The 13,002-nt window shown below is 39.6% G+C and overlaps 1 protein-coding gene across 1 annotated transcript in view; it reads left to right on the top strand.

Annotated features, from left to right (window-relative positions):
• Positions 1-13,002, top strand: part of ITPRID1 (ITPR interacting domain containing 1) — a 410,540-nt gene that overhangs the window by 372,527 nt on the left and 25,011 nt on the right. Inside the window, exons 12-13 of the mRNA XM_053714442.1 lie at positions 564-691; positions 10,294-10,405. Of these exons, the coding sequence (XP_053570417.1) occupies positions 564-691; positions 10,294-10,405 (240 nt within the window). The remainder of the gene's footprint in view (positions 1-563; positions 692-10,293; positions 10,406-13,002) is intronic.

Genomic DNA, 13,002 nt, shown 5'->3' with positions numbered 1-13,002 from the left:
TTAAAGAAAACTCAGTAAATCAGTTAATCAATATAGAGTTTACTCTGTCACAATGGGTTTTCTGACCTTAAAATGTGACAGTCATTTCTAGTAATTAAAGGGATACTAAACCCCCATTTTTTTCTTTAATGATTCAGATACAGCATGCAATTTAAGCAACTTTCTAATTTACTCCTCAACAAATTTTCTCTTGCTATCTTTATTTAAAAAGCAGGAATGTAAAGCTTAGGAGCCGGCCCGTTTTTGGTTCAGACCCTGGGTTATGCTTGCTGATTGGAGGCTCAATGTAGCCACCAATAAGCAAGCGCTATCCAGGGTGCTGAACTTAAACTGTGCCGGCTCCTAAGCTTTACATTCCTGCTTTTTAAATAAAGATAGCAAGAGAATGAAGAAAAATTGATAATAGGAGTAAAGTAGAAAGTTGCTTAAAATTGCCTGCTCTATCTGAATCATTAAAGATAAAAAATGGGTTTAGTATCCCTTTAAGTCAAGATGAATTTAAGAGGATTATTGCACTTGGTCTCAGATCATTTATGCTCTAATATTTTACTTCTCTTTTACAGCATACAGACTGTGACTTGGAAAACATGAAAAAAGCATGTCAGACGTTTCGAGATAAGTTAATAGAAATTGAGCAGCTACTGATAGAACAGCAAGCTGGGTGCTGGAATACTTTCTCAAACGAAGGATGGTAAAGTGATTATATTTATAAATATATAAATATTTTAACTAAGTTCACATTGCTGTCTCATAGTGAATAATACAAGTTTTAAAGAACTTCATAGGAGCTCACGCGTTTTGCAATCTCTTGGATACTTAGTAGCTAAATTAAAAATGTTCACTGATAGTAGAACCATAGTCAACCTAGCTGTGAAAGCTGGTTATCCACCATCTGAGAAATGTCCATTTTAAAATCTCTGTTATCTCAAGTCAATTTCTTGTAGTGCCTTCCCATCTGTTTTTTTTTGCATCATTTATGCTAGGTGTAGCTATTGATACATACATATAAAATATAAAAATACAGTAGTTAATACTAAGTCATAGAGAAGTGCAATGCTACGTCACAAATTGACACATATATATGTAGTTGAAACTTTTTAAAAGGAGTAACTGTTTTGTCTGAGAGCAAAAGCCATATGTGGAATATGCCATAGGTGCCATAAGTGCTATATTTTTGTGAACCTTGATGACTTTGAAACAAAGATTTTACTAAGACAACTTCAAAATGAAGGTTTTTGATTGCCCATATGTCACTATGGTAGATTCTCTACTTTTCACTTCGTAGCCTTATATAAAATAACCACTAGTCCTCCAGCATAATGACTGCCCCCTACTGGTTATACTTTGTCAATATTACTGACACTGGGCAGACTAAGGGGCCTATTTATCAAAGCGTCAACTGTGCTGCATTCGACGGCACCAATACGCTCGCCTAACATCGCTGCCACGGACCTGAATACGCTCTCCATAGTTACCAAAAAGCTGTCAAAAAGCCACGCACCAAGTACGGGGCGATGAGCAGCGGACTGTTGTTAACTAACAGTCATCGATCTCGCTGCTATTCGGCTTTTTCACAGCTTTATTTGTATACTGTCACTAAACACCCACACTATACTAAACTGTTTAACCGCTATCCTGTCGCTCCCAGAGCCCACTGCCACTCTAATAAACTTATTAACCTCTATTCCTCCGCTCCCGAAGCCCACCGCCACCTACATTATACTTATTAACCCCTAATCTGCTGCCCCCCTATACCGCCGCCACCTACATAAAGTTATTAACCCCTATCCTGCCGCTCCCGGAGCCCACCGTAACTAAATAAATGTATTAACCCCTAAACCGCCAGCCCCCACATTGCCATAAACTAATTAACCTATTAACCCCTAAACCTAACAACCCAATAACTTTATATTAAATATTAACTCATCCCTATCTTATAATAAATTTAAACTTACCTTTAGATTTAAATTAAACTATATTAAACTAATAATTAATATATTCTATTATAATAAAATTACATTAAACTATATTAAACTAATAATTAATCTACCCTTACTATTATAATACAAATACATTAAACTATATTAAATTAATAATTCATCTAACCTAACTTTTATACTAAAATTACATAAAATTACAAATTAAAATAACTATATTATATATTTAAACACCTAACCCTACTCAAATAATTTAAATCTACACTAAAAAATTACAAAGTTACAAAAAACTAACTAAGTTACAAAAAATAACAAACACTAAGTTACACAAAAAAATAAACACTAAGTTACAAAAAAGAAATTATCAAAGCTTTAAACTAATTACACCTAATCTAAGGGCCCTATGAAAATAACCCCCCCCCAAAATAAAAAAAATCCTAGCCTACAATAAACTACAAATAGCCTTTTGCGGGGCATTGCCCCAAAGTAATCAGCTCTTTTACCTGTAAAAAAAATACAAACACCCCCCCAACAGTAAAAACCCACCACCCATACAACCAACCCCCCCCCAAATAAAAACCTAACTAAAAAAAACCTAAGCTACCCATTGCCCTGAAAAGGGCATTTGGATGGGCATTGCCCTTAAAAGGGCATTTAGCTCTATTGCAGCCCAAGTCCTAATCTAAAACGAAAACACACCCAATAAACTCTTAAAAAATCCTAACACTAACTCCAGAAGATTTACTTACAGTTTTGATGATCTGACATTCCATCCTCCAAGAAGCCGGGAGAAGTCCTCAACGAAGCAGCCGAAATCTTCATCTAAACCTGCAGAAGTCTTCATCCAGACGTCATCTTCTATCTTCATCCATCCGGCGCGGAGTGGGTCCATCTTCAAGACATCCGACGCGGAGCATCCTCTTCTGACGACGACTACCGATGAATGAAGGTTTCTTTAAATTACGTCATCCAAGATGGCATCCCTTAGATTCCGATTGGCTGATAGAATTCTATAAGCCAATCGGAATTAAAGTTGAAAAAATCCTATTGGGTGTTGCAATCAGCCAATAGGATTGAACTTTCATCCTATTGGCTGATCCAATCAGCCAATAGAATGCAAGCTCAATCCTATTGGCTGATTGGATCAGCCAATAGGATGAAAGCTCAATCCTATTTGCTGATTGCAGCAGCCAATAGGATTTTTTCAACCTTAATTCCGATTGGCTGATAGAATTCTATCAGCCAATCAGAATCTAAGGGACGCCATCTTGGATGACGTCATTTAAATGAACCTTCATTCATCGGTAGTTGTCGTTAGAAGAGGATGCTCCGCGCCGGATGTCTTGAAGATGGAGCTGCTCCGCGCCGGATGGATGAATATAGAAGATTGCCGTCTGATGAAGACTTCCCCGGCTTCTTTGAAGATGGATGTCAGATCTTCAAAACTGTAAGTAAATCTTCTGGGGTTAGTGTTAGGATTTTTTAAGGGTTTATTGGGTGGGTTTTAGTTTTAGATTAGGACTTGGGCTGCAATAGAGCTAAATGCCTTTTAAGGGCAATGCCCATCCAAATGCCCTTTTCAGGGCAATGGGGAGCTTAGGTTTTTTTTAGTTAGGTTTTTATTTGGGGGGTTGGTTGTGTGGGTGGTGGGTTTTACTGTTGGGGGGGTTGTTTGTATTTTTTTTTTTTTACAGGTAAAAGAGCTGATTACTTTGGGGCAATGCTAGGTTTTTTTTTTTTTTTTTTTTTTAAATTTATATAGGGCCCTTAGATTAGGTGTAATTAGTTTAAAGCTTTGATAATTTCTTTTTTATTTTTTTGTAACTTAGTGTTTATTTCTCTTGCAAGGTGTATCCAGTCCACGGCTTCATCCTTTACTTGTGGGATATTCTCATTCCCCACAGGAAGTGGCAAAGAGAGCACACAGCAGAGCTGTCCATATTGCTCCCCCTCCAGCTCCGCCCCCCAGTCATTCTCTTTGCCGGCTCTGACAGCAGGGCCACTCTGCGGAAGGATAAAGTGAATGTGGTGTTAGATTTGTAGTTTTATATCTTCAATCAAGAGTTTGTTATTTTTAAATGGTACCGTTTTGTACTATTTACTCTATAGCAGAAATGTGATGAAGAATTCTGCTGAGAGGAAAATGATTTTAGCATGTTGTAACTAAAATCCATTGCTGTTCCCACACAGGACTGAGGAGTTCCAGAAAACTTCAGTTGGGGGGAACAGTTTGCAGGCTTAACTGCAATAAGGTATGTTCAGTCATCTTTTTCTAGACAAGACTCAGTTAATGCTAGAAGACTGGACAAGAATCCCCTTGTGGGGAAGGTAAGCCATGTTCTGAGACTCAGTATAGAAGGAAGGCTTACTTAACAGGGCTCAATAGGCTGGTGGACACTGTTACAGGGCAATCGATTATTTAATGGGAAAAAATACTCGTTATAGACCTTTTTTATGCACTTTGGTGTGTTATTATGGGGTTATCTTCCACATGGCATATGTTTAGTCACCTATTTGGGATTTTGAAGGCCCCACAACTCCGGAGTGAAGGGGTAGGGGGCCTAAATTTTGCGCCTCAGTTGCGCAGTTAATATTGGCAGACAGTTCATGCAGCTTCACGTGGAGGGTCCAAAGACTGCTTGAGGACTTCAAAGAAGCTTGTTTTCCACAAAACTAGTCCCCAGGGGCAGGTAGGGCCACAGCAGTAAGCTGTGGCAAGGTGCTGTAGTTTATTAACCGGTTGTCAGCTTTAGGTTGCTCCGGTTTGGGCATTAAGGGGTTAATTGGGCTGAAAATTGTTGTGCAATCATTTCAAAGCCTTATTCTCATGCGGTAAAAATTTCAGAGAGATTGGATCATTTTTCTCGGTTTTGGTAAAATTGTGTGCGCTTTTTATTTCTTAAAGGCACAGTAACGTTTTTTTCAAATTGTAAATTTTATTTGATTTAAGTGTTTCCAAGCCTGCTTGTGAATAATACTAGTCTGTTAAACATGTTTGACACTAAAGAGAGGCCTTGCTCTATGTGTTTAGAAGCCATGGTGGAACCCCCTCTAAAATTGTGTTCCAAGTGCACTAATGTGTCTATACACTTTAAAGATCATATTGTGTCACTTAAAAATGTAGCCCTAGATGATTCTTTGATGGAAGGTAACGAGGATAGTCCGCCTTCCTCTCCCCATGTGTCGCCACCAGTTACGCCCGAGCAAGCGATGCCTAGTACCTCTAGTGCATTGGCCCCTATTACATTACAACAATTAGCGACAGTCATGGATAATTCCCTTGCAACATTTCTATCCAAACTGCCAGTTTTTCCTACAAAGCGTGATAGCTCTGTTTTAAGAACAGATTATGAGCAGTCAGAAGCTTTGGTGGTTTATCTGATGTACCCTCACAACACTCTGAAGTGGCGGTGAGGGATTTGATGTCTGAAGGAGAAATTTCTGACTCAGGAAAGGTTTCTCAGCGGGCAGAATCAGATTCATTAGCATTTAAATTTAAACTGGAACACCTCCACGTATTGCTTAGGGAGGTATTAGCCACTCTGGATGATTGTGATCCTATGGTGGTCCCAGAGAAATTGTGTAAATTTCTTCCCTTCGGTTTGGCCACTGCTCCCAGAATTTTCACAAAGGTGCTAGGTTCCCTTCTGGCGGTGCTAAGACCGCAGGGCATAGCAGTAGCGCCTTATCTAGACGACATCCTAATTCAGGCGTCATCTTTTCCCAGAGCCAAGGCTCACACGGAAATTGTACTGGCTTTTCTAAGGTCTCACGGGTGGAAGGTGAACATCGAAAAGAGTTCTCTGTCCCCGTTCACAAAGGGTTCCCTTCCTGGGAACACTAATAGATTCGGTAGAAATGAAAATATTTCTGACGGAGGTCAGAATGTTAAAGCTTTTAGCTACTTGCCGAGTACTTCATTCCACTCCTCAGCCATCTATAGCTCAGTGCATGGATGCAATCGGATTAATGGTAGCGGCAATGGACATAGTCCTTTTTGCTCGAATACATCTCAGACCACTGCAACTGTGCATGCTCAAGCAGTGGAATGGGGATTACGCAGACTTGTCTCCTCAGATACAATTGGACCAGAGGACCAGAGAATCTCTTCTCTGGTGGTTGTCTCAGGATCATCTGTCTCAGGGAACATGTTTCCGCAGACCAGAATGGATCATTGTAACGACCCGATGCCATTCTGTTTAGGCTGGGGTGCAGTCTGGACTCCCTGAAAGCTCAGGGCCTATGGTCTTGGGAAGAATCTCTTCTCCCGATAAACATTTTGGAACTGAGAGCGATATTCAATGCGCTTCAGGCATGGCTTCAACTAGCTGCGGCCAAATTCATCAGATTTCAGTCGGACAACATCACGACTGTAGCTTACATCAATCATCAGGGGGGAACGAAGAGTTCCTTAGCGATGAAGGAAGTCTCCAAAATAATCAAGTGGGTGGAGGATCACTCCTGCCATCTCTCAGCAATTCACATCCCAGGAGTGGACAACTGGGAAGCGGATTTTCTAAGTCATCAGACTTTTCACCCGGGGGAGTGGGAACTCCACCCGGAGGTTTTTGCTCAGCTGACTCAGCTATGGGGCACTCCAGAATTGGATCTGATGGCGTCCCGTCAGAACACCAAACTTCCTCTCTACGGATCCAGGTCCAGGGACCCCAAGGCGGTATTGATAGATGCCCTAGCAGCGCCTTGGTCCTTCAATCTGGCTTATGTCTTTCTCACCGTTTCCTCTTCTCCTCGTCTGGTCACCAGAATCAAGCAGGAGAAGGCTTCAGTGATTCTGATAGCGCCTGCGTGGCACGCAGGACTTGGTATGCAGACCTAGTGGAACATGTCATCTGTTCCACACCATGGACCACTGCAATTGAGGCAGGATCTTCTAATACAGGGTCATGCAAGCATCCAAATCTAGTTTCACTGCGTCTGACTGCTTGGAGATTGAACGCTTAATTCTATCTAAGCATGGTTTTCTCTGAGTCAGTTATAGATACTCTGACTCAGGCTAGAAAGCCAGTCGCTAGGAAAATCTACCATAAGATATGGCAAAAATATCTTGTTGGTGTGAATCCAAGGGATTACTCATGGAGTAAGATTAGGATTCCCAGAATATTGTCTTTTCTCCAAGAAGGATTGGAGAAAGGTTTGTCAGCTAGTTCCTTAAAGGGACAGATATCTGCTCTGTCTATTCTCTTACACAAGCGTCTGGCAGAGGTGCCAGACGTTCAAGCGTTTGCTCAGGCTCTAGTCAGAATCAAGCCTGTTTAAAACCTGTGGCTCCGCCATGGAGTCTTAATCTAGTTCTTTCAGTTCTTCAAGGGGTTCAGTTGAACCTTTACATTCCATAAATATTAAGTTATTATCCTGGAAAGTTTTGTTTTTGGTAGCTATATCTTCTGCTCGAAGAGTTTCGGAATTGTCTGCTTTACAGTGTGATTCACCTTACCTGGTGTTTCACGCAGATAAGGTTGTTTTGGGTACCAAACCTGGTTTTCTTCCTAAGGTTCTTTCTAACAAGAATATTAACCAGGAAATAATAGTTCCTTCTCTGTGTCCTAACCCATCTTCAAAGAAGGAACGCCTGCTACACAATCTTGATGTAGTTCATGCTTTAAAATTCTATTTACAAGCAACTAAAGACTTTAGACAAACATCATCCTTGTTTGTCATTTATTCTGGTAAGAGAGAGGTCAGAAAGCGACTGCTACCTCTCTTTCCTTCTGGCTAAAAAGCATCATCAGGTTGGCTTACGAGACTGCTGGCCAGCAGCCTCCTGAACGAATTACTGCTCATTCTACCAGAGCTGTGGCTTTCCACGTGGGCTTTCAAGAATGAGGCTTCTGTTGAACAAGATTTGTAAGGCATCGACTTGGTCTTCATTGCATACTTTTGCCAAATTTTACAATTCGATACTTTTGCTTCTTCGGAGGCTATTTTTGGGAGAAAGGTTTACAAAGCAGTGGTGCCTTCCGTTTAAGGCACCTGTCTTGTTCCCCTCCCTTCATCCGTGTCCTAATGCTTTGGTATTATGTATCCCACAAGTAAAGGATGAAGCCGTGGACTGGATACACCTTGCAAGAAAAACCAGAATTTATGCTTTACCTGATAAATTACTTTCTCTTGCGGTGTATCCAGTCCATGGCCCCGCCCTGACAATTAAGTCAGGTAAATAATTTTTTTGTTTAAAACTACAGTCACCACTGCACCCTATGGTTTCTCCTTTTTCTCCTAACCTTCGGTCAAATGACTGGGGGGCGGAGCTGGAGGGGGAGCTATATGGACAGCTCTGCTGTGTGCTCTCTTTGCCACTTCCTATGGGGAATGAGAATATCCCACAAGTAAAGGATGAAGCCGTGGACTGGATACACCGCAAGAGAAAGTAATTTATCAGGTAAGCATAAATTCTGTTTTTTTTTTGTGTAACTTAGTGTTTGTTATTTTTTGTAACTTATTTGAGTAGGGTTAGGTGTTTAAATATATAATATAGTTAATTTAATTTGTAGTTTTATGTAATTTTAATATAAAAGTTAGGTTAGTTTAATTATTAATTTAATATAGTTTAATGTAATTTTATTATAATAGTTAGGGTAGATTAATTATTAGTTTAATATAGTTTAATGTAATTTAGTTTAATAGTAATATAGATTAAATTAAATAATTTTATATAGTTTAATTTAATTTAAAGGTAAGTTTAAATTATTATAAGATAGGGATGAGTTAATATTTCATATAAAGTTAGCGGGTTGTTTAGGTTTAGGGGTTTAATAGGTTTAGTAAGTGCTATGATGTGGGAGCCAGGGCTTTAGGGGTTAATAGCTTTATTTAGTTGCGGTGGGCTCCGGGAGCGGCGGGATAGGGGTTACTAACTTTTATTTAGGTGGCGGCGGTGTCAGGGCAGCAGATTAGGGGTTAATAAGTATAATGTAGGTTGCGGCGGTGTAGGGGGCGGCAGATTAGGGGTTAATAGAGAGCTAAAGGTACTTGTACCATCTGGTAATGACTCAATTTGTTAATGTCCTTCATGATACAAGCCCCACTGGCAATCATAGCAGCTGCAGTATTTAAAATGCCGGTGCACTGTGAATATTTATCTATTCTTCACATGGACGTGCTGAGAAAAATATTAACACTAAAACACTGATAACTTTTAATAGAAGCATTTCTTTTTTTCTTTTTTTTTATATATATTTATTTATTTGTGGCTGCCAGAAAAAAAAGAAGCCATTCCACTTGAACATAAAACTACACCACGCAGGGTGTAAACAAATATACAGCATAAAACAAAGAATATGATTAAATTGCATCATTCACAATATACATAGATATCAAGTAATATAACCAAAATAAAGCTTTTTTTTTGTTCTTTCTGCGTGGAGATATCATAAAAAAAAAAAAAAAAAAAAAAAAGGAATAGAAAAATTATAATGAAACAATCAATTCTTTTGACTCTGGCAGCTCGTTTTATCATCAACTAAGAAACATAAACACAATCACACAAAGAAAGAAAGGAAAAATAAATAAATAATTTCTCTTTTTCTTTTCCTTCCACTTCCCTCCCCCTTCCCCCCTCCCTCCCTTCCTATATAAGGAGCGTTTCTGCCAATACATGTATACTGCAAATATGTTTCTTTTCTTAGATGTAATACATCTATGTGCTTTACATTTTGACCGGAATTTCCCTTTAACCAGTTGCAAGAGCAATAGATGCCAGCACTATTTCCTGTCATCTAGTGGTCCAGATGCCTATCTAGGTATCTCTTCAACAAAGAATATCATGAGAGTGAAGCCAATCTGATAATAAACGTAAAATGGAAACTTTTAAAAAAACATTTTGGGTTTCATATCCGTTTACGAACCAACAGATCAAAAGAACTGGAAATATATATATATATATATATATATATATATATATATATATATATACATACACTATCTCATTAAATGCATCGGAAAATAAATAAGCAAGCAGATCAGTTGTACATTAAGCAATAACATGCTTATCACATTTAATCCATACAAAGGGTTCATGGGTGATTTTAATATTTTCCGCTATGGGAAGTCTAATTACAAATATGAAATGTATCTTAGTCCAAGGTGGATATACATAGAGGGCAGCTGTTTATAGAGCCCACTGATGTTACAAGGGTTGGGAGTTACACACTGGATAGTAAGGATTCTGGTACAATCTTATTGGCTGTAGACTTTCATCCTAAAAAAAAATCAAAAAGCATTTACCGAAAATGCTTTTATACTTAAAAAATGATGGAACCAGCATAAATACTTTTTTCTATAGAAATGTATCTTTTACAAGCAACTAGAGCTCAACATATTCTTCATTTGTTACTAGGGAAGAAATTAGAAGGTTGCATATGTTACGTCGAAGTGTTTTGCAGGAAGTATTGGAGCTGGAATTCCGTTTAGGTGAAAGAGCATGGCATGTCAAGGAAACAATTTCACAGGTAAATGAATAGGAATCTGATTATTGCACGTGTCAAAATTCTGCTCTAGAATATTGTTTCAACCTCAATAGATGGAGCTACTACCTATATATCGAATATACTGTATATATGTGATCATGCCAATATCCTTGGCTTTCTGTAATAATAAATATATCTAAATATAAGATATAACAGATGATAACTAATAAAAATCTATAGATTGTCTAAGAGGGAAGAGCAAACATTTTTACAAAAAAAAAAAAAGAGATGATTCATAGAACGGTCTCTATCTCTCTTTCCCAAGGACCTTTTTAATGGGCACACCACCTAGCTATTTGTACTGACCACCCGGCTAAAATTATTCAGCATTTGTTGCAAAAATTATCATTAAATCAATTTATGTCACTTTATAGATTTCTAAATAACAGAAAATATTATAATATTGCAAAGTATTAATCTGCCTCCACCTCTTGGCTACTTCTTAATGAAGTTTACATATCAACAAATGTAAAATGTTTCAAAGCTAGTGGTGAAAAAGTTTGACTGTAGCTTTATACTTAATTTTAACCAGCTGGAGAGCCGTGCTAACTTAGTTCTTATCTTCACAGACCCCCGGCTGCGCTAATAGGAGGCTTATTGCAGCGTCTCCCAGGGCCTTAACTAAAACACCTTCTTTATGGGGTTATTTTAGAGCCACTATCTCTCCCACTAATTTAATTAATGGTGTATGAGACACTTCATATGAAAAAGGGATTTCCCCTCTTTTAAATAAGGGGTCTATCTCCCTCCAGTTTTCGAGTGTTCAGCATAGTAATGGCAATTACCTGTGGTGTGTTAGACCCCATTTGGTAATGTGTAGTCTCTTTCTCCTGTAATTAGCAAGTGATTGCCATAAAAGTAGTAATCACCTACCTAATGTATTTACTGTATGGGGGCACTGGCTTCCCCTAAAAACAGCATATAACATGCACACAAATAATACTCTCACATGAATGAGGAAATTACCCATTTTCAAATGAGGGTCTCACGTCCCTTTAGATGTATTTTACTATGCTCTGTGCTTTATAAAGAACCTTAGCACTCCAAAATAAGCACTACCACGGGACAAGTAAAAAGACATAAAAAGCAGAAGGCGCCTTATACTGCAGACCACAGGTGTCATGAGATGCAGGGCACGGCATAGAAGGTACAACTTGGTTTTATTGCAGAACATAGAAGTTTACAGACTGCACAATACATCCAGCATAGTAACTGCGACATAGACTATAACTGCTATAAGCCACGCCCCCATCCGGTGATGTCACAGTTCCACTTTCATCACATCTTCCCCTTTTTCAAAGAATAAAACGCATAATTTTACAAATTACTAGGTATACAAGAAGCATATAACCTGTTTTTTTAGTGTACAACAAATAACAAGGTATAGAGAATATATATATATATATATATATATATAAACAACAAGAAATACAATCCTGTCTTGGACATCGGGGTAGGCTACCCTAGTCCACAGGGACCATGGGATTATTCTGCCCATTGTTCTGGTCACTGCTCTAACTACAGTGCTAATCCAGGTAATGGGCTGGAAGTTTCACCACTCTTCCACTTGACGTCATATTACATGAACTATCCTCTGATACAGAAGAAGGTGAATAAAAGTCTGCTGGAAGCACAGAAGTATCCCCGCTGTGGTCATGCTGTGGGGAATTCACGCCACTTAATACAGAGGATGCCACTGGCTGTGGCTCTGAAGCATCCAGTCCCAAACTCTTAGCTACTGGCTAGAGATGTCTTCTATTCTGACGTGTGACTGTCCCTCCTTCAGTATGTACTACATAAGACCTTGGTTCTGGAGAACGTCCTATTACAGTGGCTCTCGTCTTCCATTTTTTCTTATCATCCAGCTTAACTCTTAACTCTAACATTCTGGCCCACATTAAGCTTCTGTAAGTGCCTCACAGACAGGGCCGGCGTTTTGTAATAGGCAGAATAGGCAGCCGCCTTTGCGCACCAGCAGGGGGGCGCTGAGAGCGGTGCCGAGTTGCTGACTGCTGCCATGCCTATGATAAAAAAAAATGCATTTTTATTTTTTTTAAATAGGATCTGATCATCTGTGTACCTGTCACAACTAAACTGTCTGTATACACTTCCACGTTTAATCCGATTTTTCTGATCCCTCTGAGACCTGCTGTGTGCCGCATTGCCGCCCTGTCCCTCCCACTCTGGGCTGGCCCGGCATATGAAAGAATGATATTGCTATTGCTATAGCCTAGTTTCTTTCTCTAGCCTGCCTGCCTATCAGAGAGCTCAAGGGAGGACTGGAGGTGACGAAGCAGAGGCGGAGCTCACGTCTTCACTCTTCACTTGCCTTGCGCAGCTGCGCCTGTGCTGCTGACATTGCGTCACTCTGAGAAGGAGAAAAAATTGTGCGGGATAAGCCACCCATGGCGCCTGACGTCTCCAACTCTCTACGTGAGCTGCCCTGCCGCCTGCCTCCATCTGAGCCACGTGAGGTGACAGTCTCTCTGAGTGAGCCGCAGAGACGACCAGTGAAGTCGACCGACCGTCGACGAGGTCACTAGGAGACTCCGGAGTGAGGACTCGGAGAGGACTTCACT

The sequence above is a fragment of the Bombina bombina genome, chromosome 5 (genome assembly GCF_027579735.1).
Source record: "Bombina bombina isolate aBomBom1 chromosome 5, aBomBom1.pri, whole genome shotgun sequence".
Classification (NCBI taxonomy): domain Eukaryota; kingdom Metazoa; phylum Chordata; class Amphibia; order Anura; family Bombinatoridae; genus Bombina; species Bombina bombina.
Note: the sequence above shows the minus strand (reverse complement) of the source record. Positions and strands in the feature narration are given on the sequence as shown.